This window comes from Podarcis bocagei, assembly GCF_964188305.1.
Source record: "Podarcis bocagei genome assembly, chromosome: 10".
Classification (NCBI taxonomy): Eukaryota; Metazoa; Chordata; class Lepidosauria; order Squamata; family Lacertidae; genus Podarcis; species Podarcis bocagei.
Window position 1 is genome coordinate 11,904,882 of NC_138135.1, and position 22,780 is coordinate 11,927,661.

Consider the following 22,780-nt stretch of genomic DNA (forward strand, 5'->3'; position numbering starts at 1 on the left):
GCTCTCCAGGCTTCAGGAAGCTATCTGCTAGCAGAGGGAGACCCAGCTCTCCCACTGCTAGCGGAGCGCTGCATTAATCCCGAAGCTTGGGGCGTGCGGAGCTCAGCACGCCCCAAGCTTCTGGGTGCCGGCAAGGTCTCCGCTAGCCCTGGGAGAGCCCCGCGACGTCGCGCGGCTCTCCCAGGGCTAGCGGACCACTGCGCTAATCCCGAAGCTTGGGGCGTGCGGAGCTCAGCACGCCCCAAGCTTCTGGGTGCCGGCAAGGTCTCCGCTAGCCCTGGGAGAGCCCCGCGACGTCGCACGGCTCTCCCAGGGCTAGCGGACCACTGCGCTAATCCCGAAGCTTAAGGCGTGCGGAGCTCAGCACGCCCCAAGCTTCTGGGTGCCGGCAAGGTCTCCGCTAGCCCTGGGAGAGCCCCGCGACGTCGCGCGGCTCTCCCAGGGCTAGCGGACCACTGCGCTAATCCCGAAGTTTGGGGCGTGCGGAGCTGAGCGCGCCCCAAGCTTCTGGGTGCTGGCAAGGTCTCCGCTAGCCCTGGGAGAGCCCCGCGACGTCGCGCGGCTCTCCCAGGGCTAGCGGACCACTGCGCTAATCCCGAAGTTTGGGGCGTGCGGAGCTGAGCGCGCCCCAAGCTTCTGGGTGCCGGCAAGGTCTCCGCTAGCCCTGGGAGAGCCCCGCGACGTCGCGCGGCTCTCCCAGGGCTAGCGGACCACTGCGCTAATCCCGAAGTTTGGGGCGTGCGGAGCTGAGCGCGCCCCAAGCTTCTGGGTGCCGGCAAGGTCTCCGCTAGCCCTGGGAGAGCCCCGCGACGTCGCGCGGCTCTCCCAGGGCTAGCGGACCACTGCGCTAATCCCGAAGCTTGGGGCGTGCGGAGCTCAGCACGCCCCAAGCTTCTGGGTGCCGGCAAGGTCTCCGCTAGCCCTGGGAGAGCCCCGCGACGTCGCGCGGCTCTCCCAGGGCTAGCGGACCACTGCGCTAATCCCGAAGCTTGGGGCGTGCGGAGCTCAGCACGCCCCAAGCTTCTGGGTGCCGGCAAGGTCTCCGCTAGCCCTGGGAGAGCCCCGCGACGTCGCGCGGCTCTCCCAGGGCTAGCGGACCACTGCGCTAATCCCGAAGTTTGGGGCGTGCGGAGCTGAGCGCGCCCCAAGCTTCTGGGTGCTGGCAAGGTCTCCGCTAGCCCTGGGAGAGCCCCGCGACGTCGCGCGGCTCTCCCAGGGCTAGCGGACCACTGCGCTAATCCCGAAGTTTGGGGCGTGCGGAGCTGAGCGCGCCCCAAGCTTCTGGGTGCCGGCAAGGTCTCCGCTAGCCCTGGGAGAGCCCCGCGACGTCGCGCGGCTCTCCCAGGGCTAGCGGACCACTGCGCTAATCCCGAAGCTTGGGGCGTGCGGAGCTCAGCACGCCCCAAGCTTCTGGGTGCCGGCAAGGTCTCCGCTAGCCCTGGGAGAGCCCCGCGACGTCGCGCGGCTCTCCCAGGGCTAGCGGACCACTGCGCTAATCCCGAAGTTTGGGGCGTGCGGAGCTGAGCGCGCCCCAAGCTTCTGGGTGCTGGCAAGGTCTCCGCTAGCCCTGGGAGAGCCCCGCGACGTCGCGCGGCTCTCCCAGGGCTAGCGGACCACTGCGCTAATCCCGAAGTTTGGGGCGTGCGGAGCTGAGCGCGCCCCAAGCTTCTGGGTGCTGGCAAGGTCTCCGCTAGCCCTGGGAGAGCCCCGCGACGTCGCACGGCTCTCCCAGGGCTAGCGGACCACTGCGCTAATCCCGAAGCTTGGGGCGTGCGGAGCTCAGCGCGCCCTAAGCTTCTGGGTGCTGGCAAGGTCTCCGCTAGCCCTGGGAGAGCCCCGCGACGTCGCGGGGCTCTCCCAGGGCTAGCGGAGACCTTGCCGGCGCCCAGAAGCTTGGGGCACGCTGAGCTCCGCACGCCCCAAGCTTCGGGATTAGCGCTCCGCTAGCCGTGTCTAGGCTGCGGATAGCAGCCTGCTTCCCGGAGCGTCGGGCGCCCTGAAAGCAGAGCTCCCGGCGCTTTGGGAACACATCCGCAGCATGGGGACCCTTGCAGGAGCTCCCCGCAAGCTTCCCCACGCTGCGGATAGCAGCCTGCCGCCCGGCGGGTGGGGCACCCTGAAGCAGAGCGCCCCTCGCGCCAGGCATACATCCGCAGCGTGGGGAGCCCTGCAGCAGTTCCCCACAAGGCTCCCCAAGCTGCGGATAGCAGCCTGCCGCCCGGCGGGTAGGGCGCCCTGAAGCAGAGCGCCCCGCGCGCTAGGCAGACATCAGCCAGCCCCACAAGCTCGGGGGACAGCAGGGAGGCGCAGCGCCACTATCCCGCTGTTCCTCGACCTGGTTCGGTTTCCCTGACCTGCTTTTGGGGGGGAAATAAAGGGAAAATTTTTTTCCTTTATTTCCCCCCAAAAAAACTAGGCGCGTCCTATGGTCCGGTGCGTCCAATCGTGCGAAAAATACGGTAGTTCTGTAACTTCTCATGGAGCACCAGAACAGGAGGCCCATCCCTTGCTGCCCCTGTCCTCCACCATCCACATGTCGAGGGGAAGGCCTGACAAGGGGAGTCTCCTCTGCTTTTCTAGGCTCCCCACTTTGATTTCATATCCTCATCATTCAGAGCTCTAAACCGGGGTGGGTGGGTAATGTGCCTAGAGTAGACCTCTCCCTTTCATACCTTCCCCTAGCACTGGGGAGATGGGACTAGCAGAGGATGTGATGGTACTCCATACAGATGGTCCAAATAAAACTAGTGTCTGCGGTGGTGGTGGTGGTGGGGAACTAACAAGGGTAATCTGTTCATATTTATATGGCTGCACAATAATGTATATACTTTCAGCTGCTAAAAAGGTGAGTGTCTGAGGAGTCATGTGAGCTTATATGAGCCTAAGACACCTGCAGCCACATGGACACCTCGTTGTCTTTAAACTCTACCACATGGTGAAATACATATTTTTATATCCCTGCAACCAAATGGGTTTCCCAGAGGGGCTCCCTTGTGGAGGTCGTGTTGATGGTGATGGAGGAAAGCATTGGAATTAAAAGAGACAGGAAGTCTTCCAGGTCCCTGCCCGTCCCCTTCTGTTCCCCACAAATTATCATGGGGCATCACTTTTCTGCATCTACACATAGGTTGAGCCACTGGCATGCTGACTTGCTTCTGTAATTCTTGGCCACCTGAGTTTGACTCACCATCATGTATGGATATAAATTATTCCAATGGCGCTGTAGCCTTGTGTGCATATATTTTAAAAGTCTGAACTAGAAGTAGAAACAAATATTTTAAATGCGAGTAGTGCAGTGTCAGGTGTTTTTTGGGACCTAAAGAACCCTGTGAAAAAGTGTTGATATTCCTAGTTGCCAGAATCAGATTTTTGGACACCCAGGCAATGAGGCAGCTGGGACTTTTCTTGACACTGATTTGCTGCTTTTCCTTTTGAAGCTACTAAATCAACATATTTCTTATGCACTTGCAATGTTTGCTTTCAAAACCTTTCTTGATTCCTTTTTTCCTTTTCTTTTTTAACAGATGGCCGGACAGATCCAATTTTGGAGGATGTAGGTGAGGCCTTCAATCTTATGGGGGTCAACCTGCATGAGCTGGAAGATTACATACTCAATATTGAGCCAGTCACTTTTGCGCATCAAATCCCCTTATACCCTGTCAGCAAGAATAATGTCCTGCAGTTCCCCCAGCCTGGAAGCAAAGATGCAGAAGAGAGGAAAGAGTATATTCCTGATTACATGCCACCCATTGTCTCTTCTCAAGAAGGTGAGAAATTAACAATTTCTTTGCTTTGTTTTTATCTGCTTGTTTTTGAGCAGTAATGCCTGCTCGCTTGCATTTCAGGAAGCTTGGAGTCTGCTACCTTCTGTTTCGCATCGTGAGGATACATTACATCTAGCAGCAGAATTGAGTGTTGCAATAACGTGTAGTGGCAGGCAGCACATTTTGCTGTTCAGGTTTACCATGGTAGTTCCACTGGCTTCATTGACAAATGGCTCAAAGAGCTGCCATTGTAGGAAACGGAGCTGGGTTAGAATCACTGCTCAGCCCTGTTAGGTTTGGGGCAATTCACTAATGTCCCAGCATTGCTTTCCCAGATAAAAGTTGTGAAGAACCTGAATTAAAAACATTGTAGGGTTAAGATTGGTCATGGGGTGGATTACAACTTGGCATGTGAGCAAAGCATATTGGGATGTGTATTAATGCGCCAAATTTTCGCTTAGACATTCACCTGGTCACTATGGGTGAGTAAGAATAACAGGGAAGTAACCAGGTTTTGTACCGTGGAAAAAGTAGGTTCTCTTCTCCACCACCTCTTTTCAGGAATTTAATGTGCTATGAATTGCTTCAAAAGACATGGCAAGTAGGTAGGCTGGTGAAAATTATTGTGAGCTACTAACTTCAGCTGATGAGTTTGGAACGCTGAGTGAACTGTGCCTCAGAACCCACTTACACAGATGGACAGTAATATGTCAGTGAGGATAAAGTGGCGCAAAGAGTCCTTGTATCTGAGAAGGTTTTCGTTCCAGTGATAGGAGTCCTATTGTAGGGTTGTATGTTTGCTCCTCTTGAAATGTTTTGTAGGGTTCGTGAAACCTAAGGGGCGACTGTGGCTGCATATTTCATATAGTTCTCTGGAACATAAAATAAAAAGTTGGAAATGTTTCCCTTTTCTACAAAAATCAAGGTGTCCCGTCCCAAATCAAATCTCTACATATTTTTTATAATTTGGCAGGTTTAAGACACTTTTGAGGGGCTGCTATGCCTGCAAATTTCATCCACTTCTGTCTGCTTTGATTTCCTATTAAAGTGAAATTTGTTTTCAGTGAAGCTGCTTCAGATCCCAAGCATGAGCCAAATTGGACAGACCATAGAGCAACTCGGAACAGATTGGGCCAATTCCTAAAATAACAAATACAAATAGGAACCAAACCTTGTGCCCTGTGCAGATTTCATGGTATTGATTGTTGCATTTTTTGTGAGTTATATAGTATTAGACATCACTTGGATAGCAATTTCAGTTATTTATATTACAGTGGTACCTTGGGTGAAGTACTTAATTCGTTCCGGAGGTCCGTTCTTAACCTGAAACTGTTCTTAACCTGAAGCACCACTTTAGTTAATGGGGCCTCCTGCTGTTGCCGCACCGCCAGAGCCCGGTTTCTGTTCTTATCCTGAAGCAAAGTTCTTAACCTGAAGCACTATTTATGGGTTAGCGGAGTGTGTAACCTGAAGCGTATGTAACCTGAAGCGTATGTAACCCGAGGTACCACTGTATATTTTAGTGTTTTTGACACCTGCTTTGTACTAACAATATGAGAAAAGCCAAGGTAGAAATAAATAAAAGTTCCTATGGACTGTGTAAAATTTGCATCCTAAAGGCACACATTCGTCATACAGTTACATTCAGTTCATCTGAAGCAAAATGTGGCAGGTCTATATCATATGAATCTGCCTGGACCATATGATCTTTGTCACAACCTGTCCACTGAGTCCCACCATGTTTTGAATTTAGGCACAAGATGACCAGAAAGGGGGCTTTCCTCCATAACTGGAAAACCCTGAACAGCAAAATGTGCTCCTGCGTGCCACTACTCATTATTGTAAACCTTCCTCATATTGCTCCAGCTCTGTGATCACTCCTTTCTGCGTCTTTTCCAGGCTTGCGACACCCACTTTTCAATGCAGCCACCAGAACTGCACATAGTATTCCAAGCATGGTCACACCATACTTCTGTGTTATGTATTCATTTCATGCTCCAATGTTGTGGATGCATGGAACCGACACACAGAGAAGTGTTGTCAACAACACGACACACCTGTGAGTTTTTGCAGGTTTCCATTTCTAGGTACATAATTCAGAATCTGAAGCGCTTTCTGCCAAATAGAGCTGACTGTGGGTTGCAGTCAGTGTTCTGCACATGTGGCTCCACTGGGCCCAATGAGACTTAACGTTTCCTCTCCTTCCGTGCACCACAAAATCTCGGGGTGGGTGTGTCCCCCAAACCCTGAAGCTGGTTTTGACAATATGGGAGGGGCCTGCACCAGTGGAGTTCCAGTATAGGCTACAGCCTCATTTGCTACATTCTTGAGCCAGCGTCGGCTGCAAGGTTGTGTGAGTGGCCCTTGAGAATTTATTTGTTCGTACATTTACCATGGGTGAAACTTGACAGTTTCTTCTCACATTATTATCTCTCTCAAATATTTTGTATGTGTGTAGCTATTGAGAAGTGAAGTTTTTGTTTTTAGTGCCTATTGCTTGGATAGTTTTTCTGTGGTGGAGACTTTTGTGTATTTACTATAACCCATGACCAGCAGGTGTTGCTCTCCTACCTTATAAATGAATCGGGTTAGCGCTCTTGTCTGCTGCGTGTGCTGGTCTTTGTGAGCTGAAATACCACATTCAAGCTTAAACAAATTGCTGTCTTCTGGATATAGAATTAGTTTATTTTGCTTGCCATTCGATGTAAATAGATATGATCGCCTCCATATCTAGGGAGGAACAGATCTTCCCTTTTCTCTGTTGAGACAGAGATTCTGTTTTGTATAATCCTGATTAGATCAAAGATAGCTGCTTTGTTTAGCATGAAAGGCCATGGCAAGAATGGAGGACCATTGCTAAACGGTGGATTTAGTATTACTTAATAAGCTTGTAGTTATGAGGACAGTGCATTAGGAAATACAGTGGGTGGACATATTTCATATATAGTGCCTTGAGTAGTCTCCAGTTGAGTTATATTTAGAGTAGACCTGTTGAAATTAATGGGCCTCAGTTATATCTTTAGTTTATCTGGGTCTACTCTGAGTAGGACTAACATTGGATAAAACCCATTGTGTTTTTAGGGTGTCTGTCTCAATCATAGGCAAGAATGAGGTACCCTATGAAAGCAAAGAACATGCCACTGTGTCAAATACCAATTCTGTCACTTTGCTGGAAAAACTAATTCAAGACTAATTCAAGAAAAGGGACAAATCCCCAAGGCTGGTTGTTACCCAACTACCTCTCTTCAGTTGTTGGCTAACCTGTGATGAGACAGAAGCCCGGTGGAATGGAAGGCAATAGTTTGAGCGGGGTAGTGACCATGGGAATCGGGCAGAGAAGGAATAGGGTTTGGGATTGAATGTGATGGGTGAAAGCAGACTTGGGGAAAGAAAGGTGCAGGAAGTAGCAGATATGGGGAAGCAAAGTAATGATGAATCATAGGAAGGGTGGGTGGAACAGACACAAAATTGGGGAAGCCGAGATTTATAAAACAACGCAGCAGCTGTTGGTGGCAGAGTAGGGTTGAAACCTGTGTGTCTTGGGTCTCTGCGGGAGACCTTGCTGAGCTGCTGTTATGTGTCGCAAATTTTTGGATGAAAACCTAGCATAGGCCAAGTGGACAAAAGGGCTGTGGATATTGCCCGCCTATGTGACTTGCTTTTGGGAGACACAAAGCCGCCATTACACAGGAATACCTGCATTGTGTGTCACCCTTTGGAAACAGTGAGGAGTGCCCATTTCTCCTTCTCTCTTCTCATTTTGAATCGTAATTTTAGTAGCCATGATAGGCTGCCGGTTTTCAGGCAGCATGTTTTGGAGGCAGAGAAGCTTTGCAGTGCTACGCTCTTAAGTCTGTATTGTATAGCCAGCCTTCCTGTCTCCCTGTTCCCTTGCGTTTCTGGCTAGGAGGCCAGCCTGAAACAGCTTCTCCTGTCAACTACCCATGCCTGGTGGTTAAGTACTGTAAAAGTCTGTGTTAAGTTCCCTCTGCCATTCCACTTGTCAAGTGCCAGACACTGATTGCTTTTTGTACAAATGAGCTTCCATGTATTCATCGACCTAGCAGGGAGAAGCAACAGGAGAAACGGACAAAATGAGAAAGGCAGCCAAGCTTGAGAAGCAGACAGACGATGCCGTTAGAGGAGAGCCAGTAGGGAAGACAGATTTCAAAGGGAGAATAATATGGGATGTGAGCAGAGACTGGGCAGGTGAGGGTGGGGGGGGGAGTCTGCTCAGTATCCCCCCCCCTTACAGAGTGTCAATCAAGTGGTCCTTTTGAAAATATTGTTAAAATTTGCCTGAGATCTTACTTGATGTAGTTAACAAGGAGAATACTGTAAGAATACTGATTAGAAGGATGTGTTTGCCTTAAAAACACAACTGAAGGTGCATGATGAGCCTAGATAGGTAGCTACCCCAAGACTGGGAAATTCAGGCTATTAATCAATCTATGGGATAAGTACAAGTGAGGGATGCAGCCTGTTGCGACTGTAGCATCATTTTGAATAAATTAGGTGTTGCGTTGAAGGTTAGGCTTAAGTCTCTGCAGTGGCTGGAATTTTTATTTACTTCCATGCAAATTCTTTAAAAAATTAAATGAAAATTGCCAGTTTAATGCTTCAACCTATATAAAAGGACACAATTTCAGAGGAAGAGCGTAATAGTTATTCAGTTCAGCCACCTGCTGGAAAAAAAAACCTGTTCTATGGTGCATAAAACCTGCTAATTAGATCCTGAATTATTTACATTGAAGGAGAAATTGCACTGCTGAGATACAAAATGCTGTTTTAGTTTCATTGTCATGGGGTCAAGAATAAAGGAGAACAACGTTGACTGAAAAAGAAGCCCATTATTCTGTATATTTGGGGCTAATAGAAAGAGGGAAACCAAATAGTCCATTGAACACAGATGTTACCCACACAGTAGGGAGAGCATTTTTAATCTCTATTTAATTCTTGGAATAGCTTGGCAATGAAGTGTCTGCCAGTAACCTTCCCTGATATTAAGAATACACCTTAATGCCTCCAGTTACAGAGGGCAAAGTTAGAAAGCTTTTTCAGGATCTTGCTAATAATTGCATCTCATGAGGATATGGTACCCCCCCCCCCAATTTATATACAAAATATTAATTGGTGGGCCCCAGTATTTCCAAAGCTTTTTACTTATTTGTAATTCTGGTAAGATTCAATTATGATGGGAGTCAAGCTTTGTATCTATTCCAAGAGAGACCCAAGAATTATCGCTTCGTAAGTCTGTTGGATTTCATATGTAAGATTTAATCCCTATATTGCCGAAATTAGCAATTGATGCTGATGAAAACAATACTGTAGTGGAAGGATAGAATGGATTCTTTAAAGGAAAGCCGAGAATACATAGGTGCTCTGTTTTGGTCCATATATATCTAGAAAGAGCCTATAGCTTTATGGGGGGGGGGGGAGAAAGTTGTGTAGCACCTTAAAGACTAATAAATTTTCTTTGACATAAGTTTTTTTGGCTCATCTGACACAATGTGGGTTCACGTGGCACGCCATAATCTGTGGGTCTTTAAGGGGCCACGGACTCTCTGCTGTTTTTGCTGGAAGAGACTAACACAGCTACTCCTCTGAATATGTGCAATTTTTGATCTGTTTTCAGATTTTGATTTGTCAGACAGACACTTGCTTTAAGTTGTTCAGTACAAATGTTGTGATAAGAGAATCACTAAATTTAATTAAAAATCTTTCTTCTTATATTGACCTTAAAGCTGGGTTTGGTTTAACTGGCCTATACAGTCCCTGCTCTGAGGACCGTAGGACATTGATGTCTGTGCCATTTTTGTTTAATCTTCAGCATTTATCTCCCACATTTTTTGATGACGAAGTTTCCATACTAGTTTCTGAAGTTGGCATGGCACTTGTATCCGTTACAGTGATAACTATGAGGCGTCTTCGTAGAGATCTTGGATCATTTTTCTAAAAAGGAACTTCTTCCTTTGAGCTGTGCTGATACTAAGTTTAATGTGATTTGATAAAAGGATGGATAATATTAAAACCCTTAACTTGTACCCTATTAAGTATGTAGGAATTTTGCTTAGGCAGAATCATATGCGGGCAGGGCATCTGGAATCGACAAGACTTCTAACGGTACAAGTGACTAAGACCCTGTTAAACTTTGCCCACTTTCAAGGAGGTCATTTAGACAAGATCTTAGACAAGTGGCACATGTTACAGAAGTGTGGGGTGGGCAAATGTCATCAAACTGGAAACTCCCCAAATTTCTTTTTGCTCTTAAACCTCCCACATGACGCTCCTGTTCTCATGATGAAATTCGAGGTTGGGTTTCCTTTGCTATTGCCCACAATTTGTACAGTTTTGCTTCCATAATGGTTAAATTAAAGCATATGCTCTATATGAGGTTGCCTAAAAAACGTTGCATGGAGCAAATTTCCAATAGATATGTACGAAATTGTTGTTGTTATTTAAATTTATATTCTGCCCATCATTTGTAGGTCTCAGGGCGGTTCACAACGTATAATTACGTTGTTTTAGACTAGGCAATTCTTACCATTTTATTTTTCTGTTAAATCTGATTGTGGTCTTCCATACAACTTTTTTCCACATTATGCGATGAGAGCATTTATTGCTTTGATGCGTCATGCTGTGCTCACAGCATATATTTAAGGTCTGTGTGTGCTTATTGTCATCTTTACATTTGTGGCCAGAGAGAAGTAGAAGATAATTTCCCATTATATATTGTATTGCTGCCTATATAATTCCCCTTGGGAAACGACTTTGAAAGAGATTACTGGGCCAGTTGCTTTTTGGAACAGTAGTGAGATAATCTGTTACTTATTGGTTGATAGGAATAAATACATTTATGTACAAAGATTCTTTGTTTACTCTATCAGCCCAATAGATCAGACAAAAATGTATAGCACAAAATGGAGCCCAGTGTAAAAATGTACATTCCTTACAACTTGCGTATATTTCCATTTTTGTAATGACCACTGGTTTTTAGCAAATAAATTTGATTCTTGGGGGGGGTTAATGATTTTAGTTTCATAGCATGATTATTTCAAGGATATTTTTTTTAAAATCCCATAATTGAGCCGTCATTCCATTTTGTTCTCTCCCACTGCATTTCTTGTTAATGTTTTGCTTTATTTGGTGGTCACTTTGCTTCCTGTACTGTGTACAACTTGAGGATCTCATTACATTTGGAGCATCAGGAACCTTTCTCCCCCAGAATCCATCTGTTTCAAATTAGTCTAATAAGCACAGTCCACAGGGAACTCCCTTGTTCTGTGTATAGAGCTCTTGAGGAGTTCCTATTCATTTAATAACGTCTGTTGATAAGTTCCAGGCAGATTGTGCCCATTGTATGGTGGAGGCATATTTCCCTTCTTTGGTTTCACACAACATTTTTTTTTAAAAAAAAATCTTATTTATATATTTTTAAATAAATGGGTGTTTGCTGGGTATCACAAATAAAAACTAAGCATGAGCAATTAAAAAAGAACAACAGAAAATGCAGTGTGCAACTGATTTTGAAAGGAAAATCATACATCAGTAGTTTTTTCAGTTCCCGTTCATTTCTGCCTTATTTTCCTTGCCAGTCCCAGTTTGCATGTTTTGTGTTTCTGCACGTGTCTCTTCCCAAAAGCCTTAAGGTGTTCCAAGCCTGCCACCATCTTCTGCTAAAAGAACAGGAACAGAAAACCCCAAATTCTGCAAAACCCACATTGAATTGCATGAATGAAATAACATCCAGATTACTGCCCTGTTTTCTACTTGTGGCATATGTGAGTTGTACATGGGGTTTACATGTAGAATATGGGGATAAAAATGTAATTTATTAACCACCACTGCCATCACCACTGATAATGTAGTTACTACATTGAAATGCTAGGTGCTGTTTTTTTAGGGCTCATATATGTGGATATAAAGCCTTCTGCTTTATTGAAATCATGAAGTGTTCCATAAATTGTCTCCCCCCTCATTTCTTGGTGTTACTTGAGCCAGCAAGGATGTGTTTGAGCATCTTCAACAGAAATGTGGCATCTATGGGAATATCGCACCTTAAGTGGATGGACACATCACACCTCTGATTTGGACGTTGAGGGCAAAATGCATGAGCATGTTGTGGAGTAGACAGTTGATTTTGCTGCTGGGGTATACTGCCAGCAATAATCCCACTGGAATATGAACATAATCCAATACCAATAACGGGGTTTAGTTATAAATTAACTAAGGAAGTCACAACGCATTAGACGGAAAAGGAGGAGATGGTAACTTTATAGTGACATGGCAGAAGGTCTTCTCGGTTTTGGCACCCACCCTGTGAAACGCCATCCCATCAGATACCAAACAGAAAAATAACTGTGCGACTTTTAGAAGACAGCTGAAAGCAACCCTGTATAGGGAAGTTTTTAATGTTTGTTTTATTAGGCTTTTACAGTCTTACCTCTGTTTACATAACCCTCCGGTTACATGAACTTCGGGGTGCACACGTGGCAAACCCGGAAGTATTTTACTGGGTTTTGCCATGCGCACATGCGCAGAAGCAGTCCTCGGGTTGCGGAAACCTCGGGATCCGACCAGACCTCCAGAACGGATCCCATCCGCAACCAGAGGTACCACTGTATATGTGTTGGAAGCCACCCAGAGTGGAACAGTTCTTTCCCCCAAGGAACCTGTATCTGCAGGGTGGGAAGTGGGTAAATTGGTTGAAAAATCAATAAAAGATATTTCTGAAAACCCACAGTGTTCAGTTATGGTTGTGAGGAACATTGTGGTCATGAGTGTCTGTGCTGGGAAGAAGGGAAAGGGTCACTATGGAAGGTGCTTAGCTAATGCAATTGGTCATTTTGGATGTGCCAGAAGAACACCATTCTGAGGGCTGACTTGGTTAGGTTTTCTTTCTCCTTTTTAGCTTGGGATACAAGGCATGTATATTTGAAAGCAGGTTCTTACTGAAAATTAATGATGCTTGCATCCGAGGAAGTGTGGTTGAGAATTGAGGGTGTTGGATTGCTTCCCCACCCTACCCCACTGGATCGGGGCAGGTTACATCATTTCCTTATCTCATGTTAAGCTGCAAGAGAGTTGAGTTTGCCAAGACCACCCAATGAGACTCCAGGCTAAGCAGGAATTTGAACCCAACTGTTGCATGGCAACTTTTGCTATACTCCTTGGCTTCCAGTGAGTGGACTGGAAAACTCCCCTGCCAGCTTTTTGTGCATCCCACTCTCCTCCCCAGTATTGGAATACCGTATTTTTCGCTCTATAACACGCACCCGACCATAACACGCACGTAGTTTTTAGAGGAGGAAAATCCGTAGGCATGCCACCCGTAGGCATTTCCTCCATAACACGCACAGACATTTCCCCTTACTTTCTAGGAGGAAAAAAAGTGTTATGGTGCAAAAAATACGGTAAATATGTGGTATTTTGTTAATGTTCTGGTGTCTCCTAGATATATGTGTGCGTGTTTTCTTTTGGCTTGTTGTCAGTATCAGGCTGGCTTTGTGATTTTAAATATTGGCGGGAGTGGGGGCTCATTTTCGGATAATAAGAGTTTACAAGAGTCCTTATATTGTGTAAAGTACTTTTTCCTGTGTTAGCTTTTGGTCGCCCCCCCCCCCCATGTGTGCCACTCTAACTCTGTCTGACAGACGCAGTTGGGAATACCAAGGAGGAAATGGCAGGTTTTGCCCAGTCAGCTTTGCTCAGGAAGTCTCCGTGCCATAGGAAGGGAGAGAAACTCACCTTTCATTTCCCCTCAAGTCCGGCATGTTCAGATTAACTTTAAAAGAGAACGTGGTGCTGTTTGGCGGAGCTGGCCTCCGATAGCGCTTTGCCTCTGCGTGGAGCCCATCTCAGCAGGCGATGCTGAGTCCCTGGCCAGGAAAGCTCTTTTAGCTAAGCTGCTGGGTATCCTATTGCAAATTAAATACGAAACAAAGCAATGCTTGATTTTGTATGGGAAAACTTAAAAGCATCCATTAAAGAGGCTTTTATTTCTGTGCCATGTGCCTTTAAAGCCACAGCGGCACCAAAGGTGCAACTTTTTCTGGATTTTTTTTTTTTTTTAAAGAAAGCAGTATCCGCCAAATGACGGAATTTGCATGCATAGCAAATTTATATGTGTTGTTAATGCAGAAGCCAGTGTTTCAAGAATTGGAAGCGCTGCAGAGAGGAAACAATTTTATATATGGTTTTGGGTTTTGTGGACCTGACCAAATCTTCTTAAACAGCAAAACAACAAAATCGAATGACATTTGGTGAAAGAAAACCTGCTGGGTTTTAGTAATAACACCATAGTTACTATTCCTTAAGAAATGTACATACTGCCTTTCCATTTACTAGAAAAAATCGTCAAGGTGTCTTACCCCCCCCCCAAAAAAAACCCCTCACAAAATTCTAAAATAAAAAACAGGCTGAAACAATGATCAGTACTTAATTATAAGATTGATATAGTTCCTTAGGGTGTTCAAAGTGTTTCATCAACATTGCTTAAGTAATTCCTCACTGACCAGGCACCAGACCCAGACTCAACTTGATCATGCCATTGATTTTGCCCTTCTAAATAATTGTGCAATGCACAGTGATCTCTAGTGTATTTGTTTGGTGTGGTGTTTTTTTGGGGGGAAGCACATAATAAAATATGTAATTGATAACTAAAGGGAGACTTTCCTCCTCACCTGAAATAACTCATGTTTGCTGACCTTTAGGACATATTTACATTTTTCCTCTGTAGAGAACTGTTAGGAAAGGCAGAAACTTTCTTTATTTCGCTTTTCATTAGAGTTACAGAATGTGAGGCTGATCACCCCTTTTTTCTGGATGTGAAGGAAATCTGCAGACCCTGAATAAGACACCTTGGTTCAGAGGTTACTGTACTTCTGTCTACTACCTCACCACCTAACCTCTGGTGGTGGGAGGACATTTTTATGTGAAAAGCTTTAAGGACGTAGTTGAAAAGCAGAACCATGGCATTGTAGAATTGGAAGGGATCCTGAGGATCATCTAGTCCAACCCCCTGCAAATCAGGAATATGCAGCGTGTCCCATACAGGGATCAAACCTGCAACCAGTGGTACTGCTACTAGGAGGCTGTTACTGTGGCTGTGTCCCGCTAGGGCAGGCCACTCCTGTTGAAAAGCAAATGCGAAAATTCCAAATAAATCAACCTATGTGAGCGAAAATGAGGCCAAGAGAGAGTTTTCAATCCATGTGGCAGAAGTAAGAAGGTTTGGGGCTTTAGGCTGTAATAGACACTTACTGATGAGAATCCTGTAACGTTCTAATTCTACATTACACATAGGATGTAGGATGGAACTCCGTGCTGATAGGCCATGGGCCTATCTGTTGGTGCAGTTAATTGCACAGCAAGATTTCCTTCAGAGAGGAAGGTTTAGAAGATGAATGCACGGGACTGGTCTGCAGTTTTGCACCCTCTTGTGCCTGCACATTCGAGAGTAAAGAAGCAAATATAACCGATAGCAAATGAATACGGTTATTTATTTATTCGCGAATTTATAATCATGAATTTAAAAACAACACAACATATTAAAAACAAAGTTGGCAAAGGTATCTGTAAGAACTTAATTTTAAAACGTCAATAAAGACTGATTGGGTTACAAAGAAGATGCATGTTGCAAAGGCCTGTCCAAACAAGAAAGTATTCAGGAGACATCTGAATGGAGGGAGGGAAGGATGGTACCTTCCTAGCCCCTGCCGGCTAGGAGTTCAGTAGGGCAGGGTCTGCCAGACTAGAAGGCTCAGTGTGAATTCAGTTACTCTAAACCTCCAGTAGCCAACATGGTGCCTGTTGGATTACAGCTCTTAACAATTGGCTATACTGGCTCTGGCTGATGGAGTTGGTGTCCCTTGCTCCAAACAATGTATGGACCTCTTTACCTGGCCTTTGACACCTGAGATATGTGTTTTTGGGACCCACCCTATTCCTGTGGTTGTTAATTTGTTTTAAACTGTTTTCAATGTGGAATTTTAAATGGTTGTAACCCAACCTGGGACCTGCTGGTGAAGGGCGGGAAATAAACTGACACTGTTGTTACATTGTCTTTGTAGTTGTTGTTTTCTATACAGTTCAACAATATTTCAATATGTCCCGATAAAAATGTCTTCATTCAGGTCTGATCGCTGGTGCTGAATTGCTAGAAACATTGGTGGCATTTCTCTAGACATATTAATATCAAGCTCACATGCTGTGTACGTCTCTGTATAATATCTGTCATCTCTGTATGATTCCACGTGTCATTTATATTCCAGTAGCACATTTTCAATATTATTGAACAATAATTAGGCATTTTATCTAGCAAACATTGAACTTGGGCAGAATATTTTGATGTGATTCAAATTATTTTGGAATATCCTATGGACTGTGGCTGATCTTTTCTTCTCTGCCACAAACATGTAACACTGGTTGTAAAAGAACTGTACAGTATTTCCAAATTTCTTAGTTCAGGTTGCTACATACCTCTTCAGTTGAAACACATTATTGGCTAGGTCCTCTCAGAAGGGTTCGAGTTAGAATTTTCCTACCCGTAGAATGGCAGCAAAGCAAATGCAAGGCTACTTTTCTTGGCTATTGTGACATTCAAAGCGACCTCTTTTCTCTAAATGTTTGCATACGGATACGTGCGTATTCATTTGTTGGAACAATAATCTCTGCTGCGCTTGTTCCGGCTAATGCAAAGTAATCAAAGTTTGTTCTGTGGTGCTTTCCTCAATTGGGACTGGTGTGGCTTTGGGAGCAGCGAAGGAGGAAGAACACCCGTGTTTGGGAGCTTGCGTAAGAGCATGTGCTATTTAAGCATTTCACAACATGCAAGTTGGCACCGATGCCTGTGAAACACACAATTATTCTGAGGTGGCGCCTGTAGTTTACTATAGGCTAGGTGGACAGATACTTTCAGATTCTCTAAAGTCCGTTTTTCTAGAGCTTTTGGGCCAGCTCACAGGATGGAGAGATGAAAAACATCGTCGTCGGCGTCTCCCAAATTGTCCTGCTGTGCAAATCAATTGCTGCGGTGTAGATTTCTGTTGTTGCAAAGAAGTGTTGTGGCCGGAGAGGAGCCATTGGCATGTGGTGGGCAGCAGGAGTTTGCACGTGGACCACCATAACTGGAGTCTGTGTTGGAAAGACAGCCTTGCAGGTTGCCTGACAATGTGGAAAGGGATGCCATGGGCCAGTGTGGTGTAGTGGTTAAGAGCGGTAGTCTCGTAATCTGGGGAACCGGGTTCGCGTCTCCGCTCCTCCACATGCAGCTGCTGGGTGACCTTGGGCCAGTCACACTTCTTTGAAGTCTCTCAGCCCCACTCACCTCACAGAGTGTTTGTTGTGGGGGAGGAAGGGAAAGGAGATTGTGAGCCACTTTGAGACTCCTTAAAGGAAGTGAAAGGCGGGATATCAAATCCAAACTCTTCTTCTTCTTCTTCTTCTTCTTCTCTATGCCAGCTGTGGGAAATCATGAAGACATAGATGCATTTTCATCTTAAGGGCTGGAGGGGAATGAGTGTTGTTATTTTTAAAGACTGGGTCCAGGAAATGAAAAGCAACACAGGCCTGTGCCTCTTGGATGGGAGACCATCCAGAAAGCACATTCAAGCTTCTTCGGATGCAAAACAGCATATAAGGGTGAAGAATGCAAGTGGGATCTTCTTTGTTAGCAATATTCCCAAGTTCTCAGGGCATCTTACAGCAAGGAGTTAGCATGCAGTTGACACTCATCTCTGCTTGTCCCTGTCATCTAAATCAGACGAGGCCACACAGATGTGGCTTGGCTGCAGCATTGAGCTGGATAAATTCAAGCTTATACCCATCCCAACAAGATGGAGCCTCTGTGGGTTGGTGACTCGCATGTCTGGGAACTGGGTTAGAGTCCTGTTCTGTGCACAGTTGCGCATGCATATATGCACACACAAAGGAACAGATCCATAGCTTGGGAGCATTTCTAGCTCAAGCCTCCATGCTCTGATAACCTCCAGGCTAGATTACTGAAATGCACTCTACGTGGGGCTGCCCTTGAAGATGGTTTGGAGGCTACCCAGCTGGTGGAAAATGCAGAGGCCAGAGTGACTGGTGCTCAGAACCTTTAAAAAAAACACCAGTGATTCAGAATAGTCTGAGCCAACTGACTATATACCCACTGAACCATACTCAAGGTTTTAGAGCTTACGTAGAAATCTCTGAGTTTGGACCCAGTTTTCTGATGGAGCACCTCTTCCAGCATTGATCCGCCTGGGCTTTAAGACCAGCGAAGGAGGCCTCTCTTCTTATTCCATCACCAAGCAAATCTCAAGGTGTTTTGGGTCAGAAGAGGACTTACTAGTGGTGGCACTGACTGTGGAACACGCTCCCCCCCCCCCCGAGGTGTATCTGGTTCAGCTGAAAACCCTTCTACTCCTCCAGGCTTTTGGTGGGAGTGAGAGATGTTGTGCCACCTGATAAGTGGTATAGGAAGCCGATTACTTATTTAAATAATGTATATACCACTGAACTGCGATCGTCTCTAAGCAGCTTGCAAAGATACCACACACAAAAGATATACGCTACAAAAATATTTAAGATAGGCATGCTTTTATTGACTGGTTTTGTTCTGTGTTTTGCGTTTGCGTTATTTGAATGTGACTTGGCCCCGAGATTGTTTGCCATGAAGGGCAAGAGTATCAATTTGATAAATAAAATTCAAGAACCGATTCCACAGAACAGCTGAAGCTGTGTCTGAAAAACAGTGCAACCCATTTGAGGGGGTTTGTTTTATGTTTTGAGCACCTGTGTGTGAGGAAATTATTTTACACTGTGTGTTTTTAAACCTTTGCACTATTGGTTGTTCAAATGAAAAGTACAATTTTCATTCACTCGCATTATATGGTTTCTAGCAATATGCTATTAAACCAGTAGAGGGCACTGTTGTAGCACTAGTGGCTGTTGGAGTTGTCTTCAGGGTTGGTTGTGGGGGTTTTCCGCTACCCCCCCTCCAGTTTTGGAAAGCGTTTAATGTTCTCTCTGTAATTAAATTCAGTTTCCTGAATAATTAGCAATGGAGCCTTATTCTTTGTGCCATTGCTGTGGATAGTGTTGTTTTTCAGCCTGTTTGTCTTCACTCAATGGAAAACACTGTTGCTCATCTAAATGTAGAGGTTTTGTTGCACGCTCTCTATCAGCTAAGCACTATCTAAGGAGGAAATACAAAACTTTATGTATCGTTTAGGTGCCCAGAGTGAAAAACAGACGTGCAGAATTCCTGCAGGCACTTTTGCAACAATACTGTTAATGTACAGTTGTTTGTCTTGGCATTCAGATGTTCGAGTAATACTGGGGAATATTATGTGTATGAAGAGACACAAAATCGTACATGTGCCGAATACATATATGGTTTTTAATTAAGTGAGAAAGCGAAATGCCCTCTGCTCTTACCTGGCACACTTTCCCTTCTAATTTGCTTCATCTGCATTTTTTGCAGAGCAGTTATACAATATTGTTCAAGGCGTTCAGCACACTGAAATCTAAATTATACTACACCCAAGCGTAATTAACACTTGTTTAATGAACAGCATAAGTAGTTATTATGGCTATAAACTAGTTCACTTTGAGGCATCTAAATTCCCCTAAACAGCCTATTATTAATAATTTCAAAAAATATTGGTGCTACGCCCCTGCCCCTCCCCAGGGAATGCCAGAATAGCACATAGTGTCTTACGGGCTCAAAGAGGATACAGCACACTTAGATCTCGTGGCACATTTTTTCCATCATTGCAACGTTCACTGTAATATTAAGAGGGTTTTTAAAAATAAAATAAAAATTCAGAAGTTTTGCTACAAGTGAATCTTCCGATTTATAACTGCTGCAGGATTAATTTTTGCAGAAAGGTTCTCTTATCTCCCTCTCTCTTAGCTTAAAAAAACTTTTCAAAATAGCTGAACTCTGCTCCCGAGAAGTTTTGACAATGCGATTAATGTGGACGACCTCTGGACAGCGAATTCTCTTGCATTTCCTCTGCGAGCTTTTAATAAATGAGGCTTGGAGGAAGCTGTTTAGATCGTAAGCACGGCAACTAAAAGTAGAAAGCATTAACCAAATATTATTCTTCTGGAATGTCAGCCTGTGCCCCCAACAGTATAAAGAGAACATTTCATGGGAATGGACAGAAGCTTGTAAGTGCAGCAGGAGATAGTTCTACAGGAAATCCCCAAATTGGACCATAGGCTGTTAGAATGGGGTGCTCAGAGCTCTTGTTCCTTTTATGAAAGTCACATACGCCCTTGGAACACTTTGCAATTGGAACTTGATTCTTTTGTGCTGTTTTTCCCCCATATAAAATGCATAGCGTTTAAAGAAGACCTCTCTAGCTTTCCCCCCAAACGAAAACAAAGGCTTTTTTTTTTTTTACCCATTTTCCTATTGCAAGGAAAAAATGCTTTCTTTGGGAAAGGTGGTACTGCTTTCAGATTTTAATTAAATGGACTTTGGGTTTTTTTTAATAAAAAAACCTCAGATAGTTACGGAAGAACACTTTGCAGGGCTCTGCTTCTTGTGGCACCCTAGGGATAGGGCTATTTTTATTTTATTTTGCTGGGTGCCTGAGCATCTGATGGGATTGGGTAACTTTTCACATAGGACTCCACACGGACTCTTCAAGTTTAGCAAGCTTCACGGTTTTTTCTTTATTTTTCTTTTTTCCCTCCTTTGAGAAATTTCTGTTCTCTATGTGTAAATGGTAGTATATGTCATTTTAGGGTGGGTGGAAGAGTGAAGGTAAATTCCCATTTCATCCAATACATTAATACTCATGTACTGTTCTGTATCATCTCTGTGTTATCTCTGTGTGTCTATTTCCCCCCACAAGGGGCTATCGTAGGATTGGTTGTGTGTGGGTTGGGGGGGGGGTGTTTAAGTCCAGACTGTTCGTATTTGACAAGGTCAAGATAAGTTTTATCTCCCTAGATAAGTCAAGTGCTTTGCGATCAATACTGTTACAGTAAAATACATTGGCCATATTTATTGCCAAGATTCTAATGAATTTTTAAAGCTTTCAGGAATCTGTCTTTGGTAAGCACCTTGTTTGCAGAGAGAGAGAGAAGCAACTGGCAACTTAAAATATATACCAACATAAAAGGCTGATCATGCATAGTTTTTAAACTGAGTTGCTTGAATCTTTAATGAATAATTATGAGCTCATCCCCCAAAATGCTCCCCCACATTGTGAAAAAGGCTGCCATGGGTGACGTGGATTTTTCTGATATTGTACGGGGTGTAATAATTAAACTTCCTTTTCCATTGTCAGTCCCTTACCCGCCTCTCTTTGAACCTGCCACGTCACTATAAACAAACCAATCATCTTTTTATAACATCAGTCTTTATAATTTAATACCTCTGCCCAGAACTTTATAGCTAAACATGTTTGTGATTCAGGGCATTTTAATTTTTTTTTTTTACTGTCTTCAATGCACATAGTGTTGTTGTTTTTTGCGGCAGTGTTTCAAATTTAGCCGTTCAGGTAATGCGGAGAAATGGTTCAGTAACTGGTAAAAATGATTCTGGGCTAAAACATCCAGTTTTCCAGTTTAGTCAGCTCTGTGTTTCAACCTTTTGCCAAGCCTTCCAAGCGCCGTTCATGCATCTGTTTCCATTCCTATCCTGCTGTTCTGCCCATGGCACTGGAAGTGTCTTGAGTTGTCCCCAGAATAGCTATGCGTAAAGACAGAGATGGGACACAGTGTCACTCCAGACTCAGCACCCGGCAGATTTTGCCACACGAGTGAGAATCTCTCGGCTCAGTGCCGCTATGTGCCTCCACCTCCACCCTCCCCCATCTGTTTTATGGCATAATGGGTTGGCCATCTGCATAACTGTTTTATTCCCAGAAATTAAAATCAGTATTACTTAATGTGATCATGTTGGGAGGCAGCTACGTAGCTTCAGCTCATTGTTACCACCGAGGTTTGATACCTGACACTTTTAATTTAATTTAATTAGGAAGTCAGAACCCCATCTTGGTGGTTCATTAAGGGGATTATTCCTCAAAGTTATTGCTTCCTTGATGGAGAATAACAATATCACTTGCAATGGCTGGTGTTGCTCCCCTAATTATACTACTTTTCTACTATTTTTCTCTCCAGGGCTTTGTACTCAAGTCTCTTAGTTAAATGTTTTTAAATAGAGGAAGATGTAAACTTCTGGTGCTGTGGATTCATGAGTACCGCGTCTGCACATAGCAAACCCGTTTCTTCATTTTGCTTATTCACATAAAAGGCATTCAGAATTTGCCACCACTCCTTTGATTTGCGGCCCATTTACCTGCATGTAGGTGAAGTTCCCTGTGTGGTGGACCCGGGAGAGGGCTGGCCAAAAGTTTGCTGACCAGTCTTGTGTGGTCTTCTCTCATTTTTTGCTTTTCTGTGATCCCTGAGGCCCACTGCTGTGTGTTTTAAATTTACAAAGCGAGGATGTCACCAGGGAACTCCTCACAGTTCAGGCAAAACTATCTGCGCCGTTCTCTGAAAGCATGCATTCTAGCTCAACGGCATGAGAAGCTGTTTGCTGACGTCCTGCAGCCAACAGGTCTAGGTGGTCCACCCGAAATCGGCCAGTTGACCACCACCTACCTAGCGTAGACCCGCACGCATCATTGTGCGCACAGACCAAACTCTGTGTACATCGTCTCTGGAGCAAAGTTTTTTGCGGGGTTAAGGAGTTGTTGATGAGGACTTCTGGGATTGAGCCGGAATTTAATGAGCGGGTGGGGAACCAAATACCACCAGACCGTTTTTGCCAAAGTTATCTTTTGTAACACAGCGCCTTAATCCAATATTCAGAAAAACGAGAGCTTTAAAAATAGGAACAATCGTCCTTTTCAAAATGTAATGAGTTTTCTTAATTTACCCCAAAGTATCTGGTGTCTGTGACTCAGGAAAAAAAAAGAGGGTCCTTATCTCTTAAAGGGGGGCAGATAGCATTGCAGAAAAGGTGACAAGTTTTTTTCTCCCCCCCCCCTTTCCTTGGAGAACAT

General features: G+C 44.7%; 1 protein-coding gene and 1 long non-coding RNA gene across 3 annotated transcripts in view; one reads left to right on the forward strand and one right to left on the reverse strand.

Moving 5' to 3' along the window:
- The window catches only part of TAF3 (TATA-box binding protein associated factor 3), a 142,351-nt gene that overhangs the window by 6,668 nt on the left and 112,903 nt on the right, over positions 1-22,780 (forward strand). For both annotated transcript variants that reach the window (XM_081209913.1, XM_081209914.1), the window contains exon 2: positions 3,525-3,767. In XM_081209913.1, coding sequence (XP_081066039.1) covers positions 3,525-3,767 — 243 coding nt within the window. The remainder of the gene's footprint in view (positions 1-3,524; positions 3,768-22,780) is intronic.
- LOC308595870 lies at positions 3,779-17,209 on the reverse strand. The gene is made up of 3 exons (XR_014012156.1): positions 16,245-17,209; positions 13,512-13,681; positions 3,779-4,636 (listed from the first exon to the last, which is right to left on the reverse strand). It is a non-coding gene; the product is annotated as an uncharacterized lncRNA (long non-coding RNA).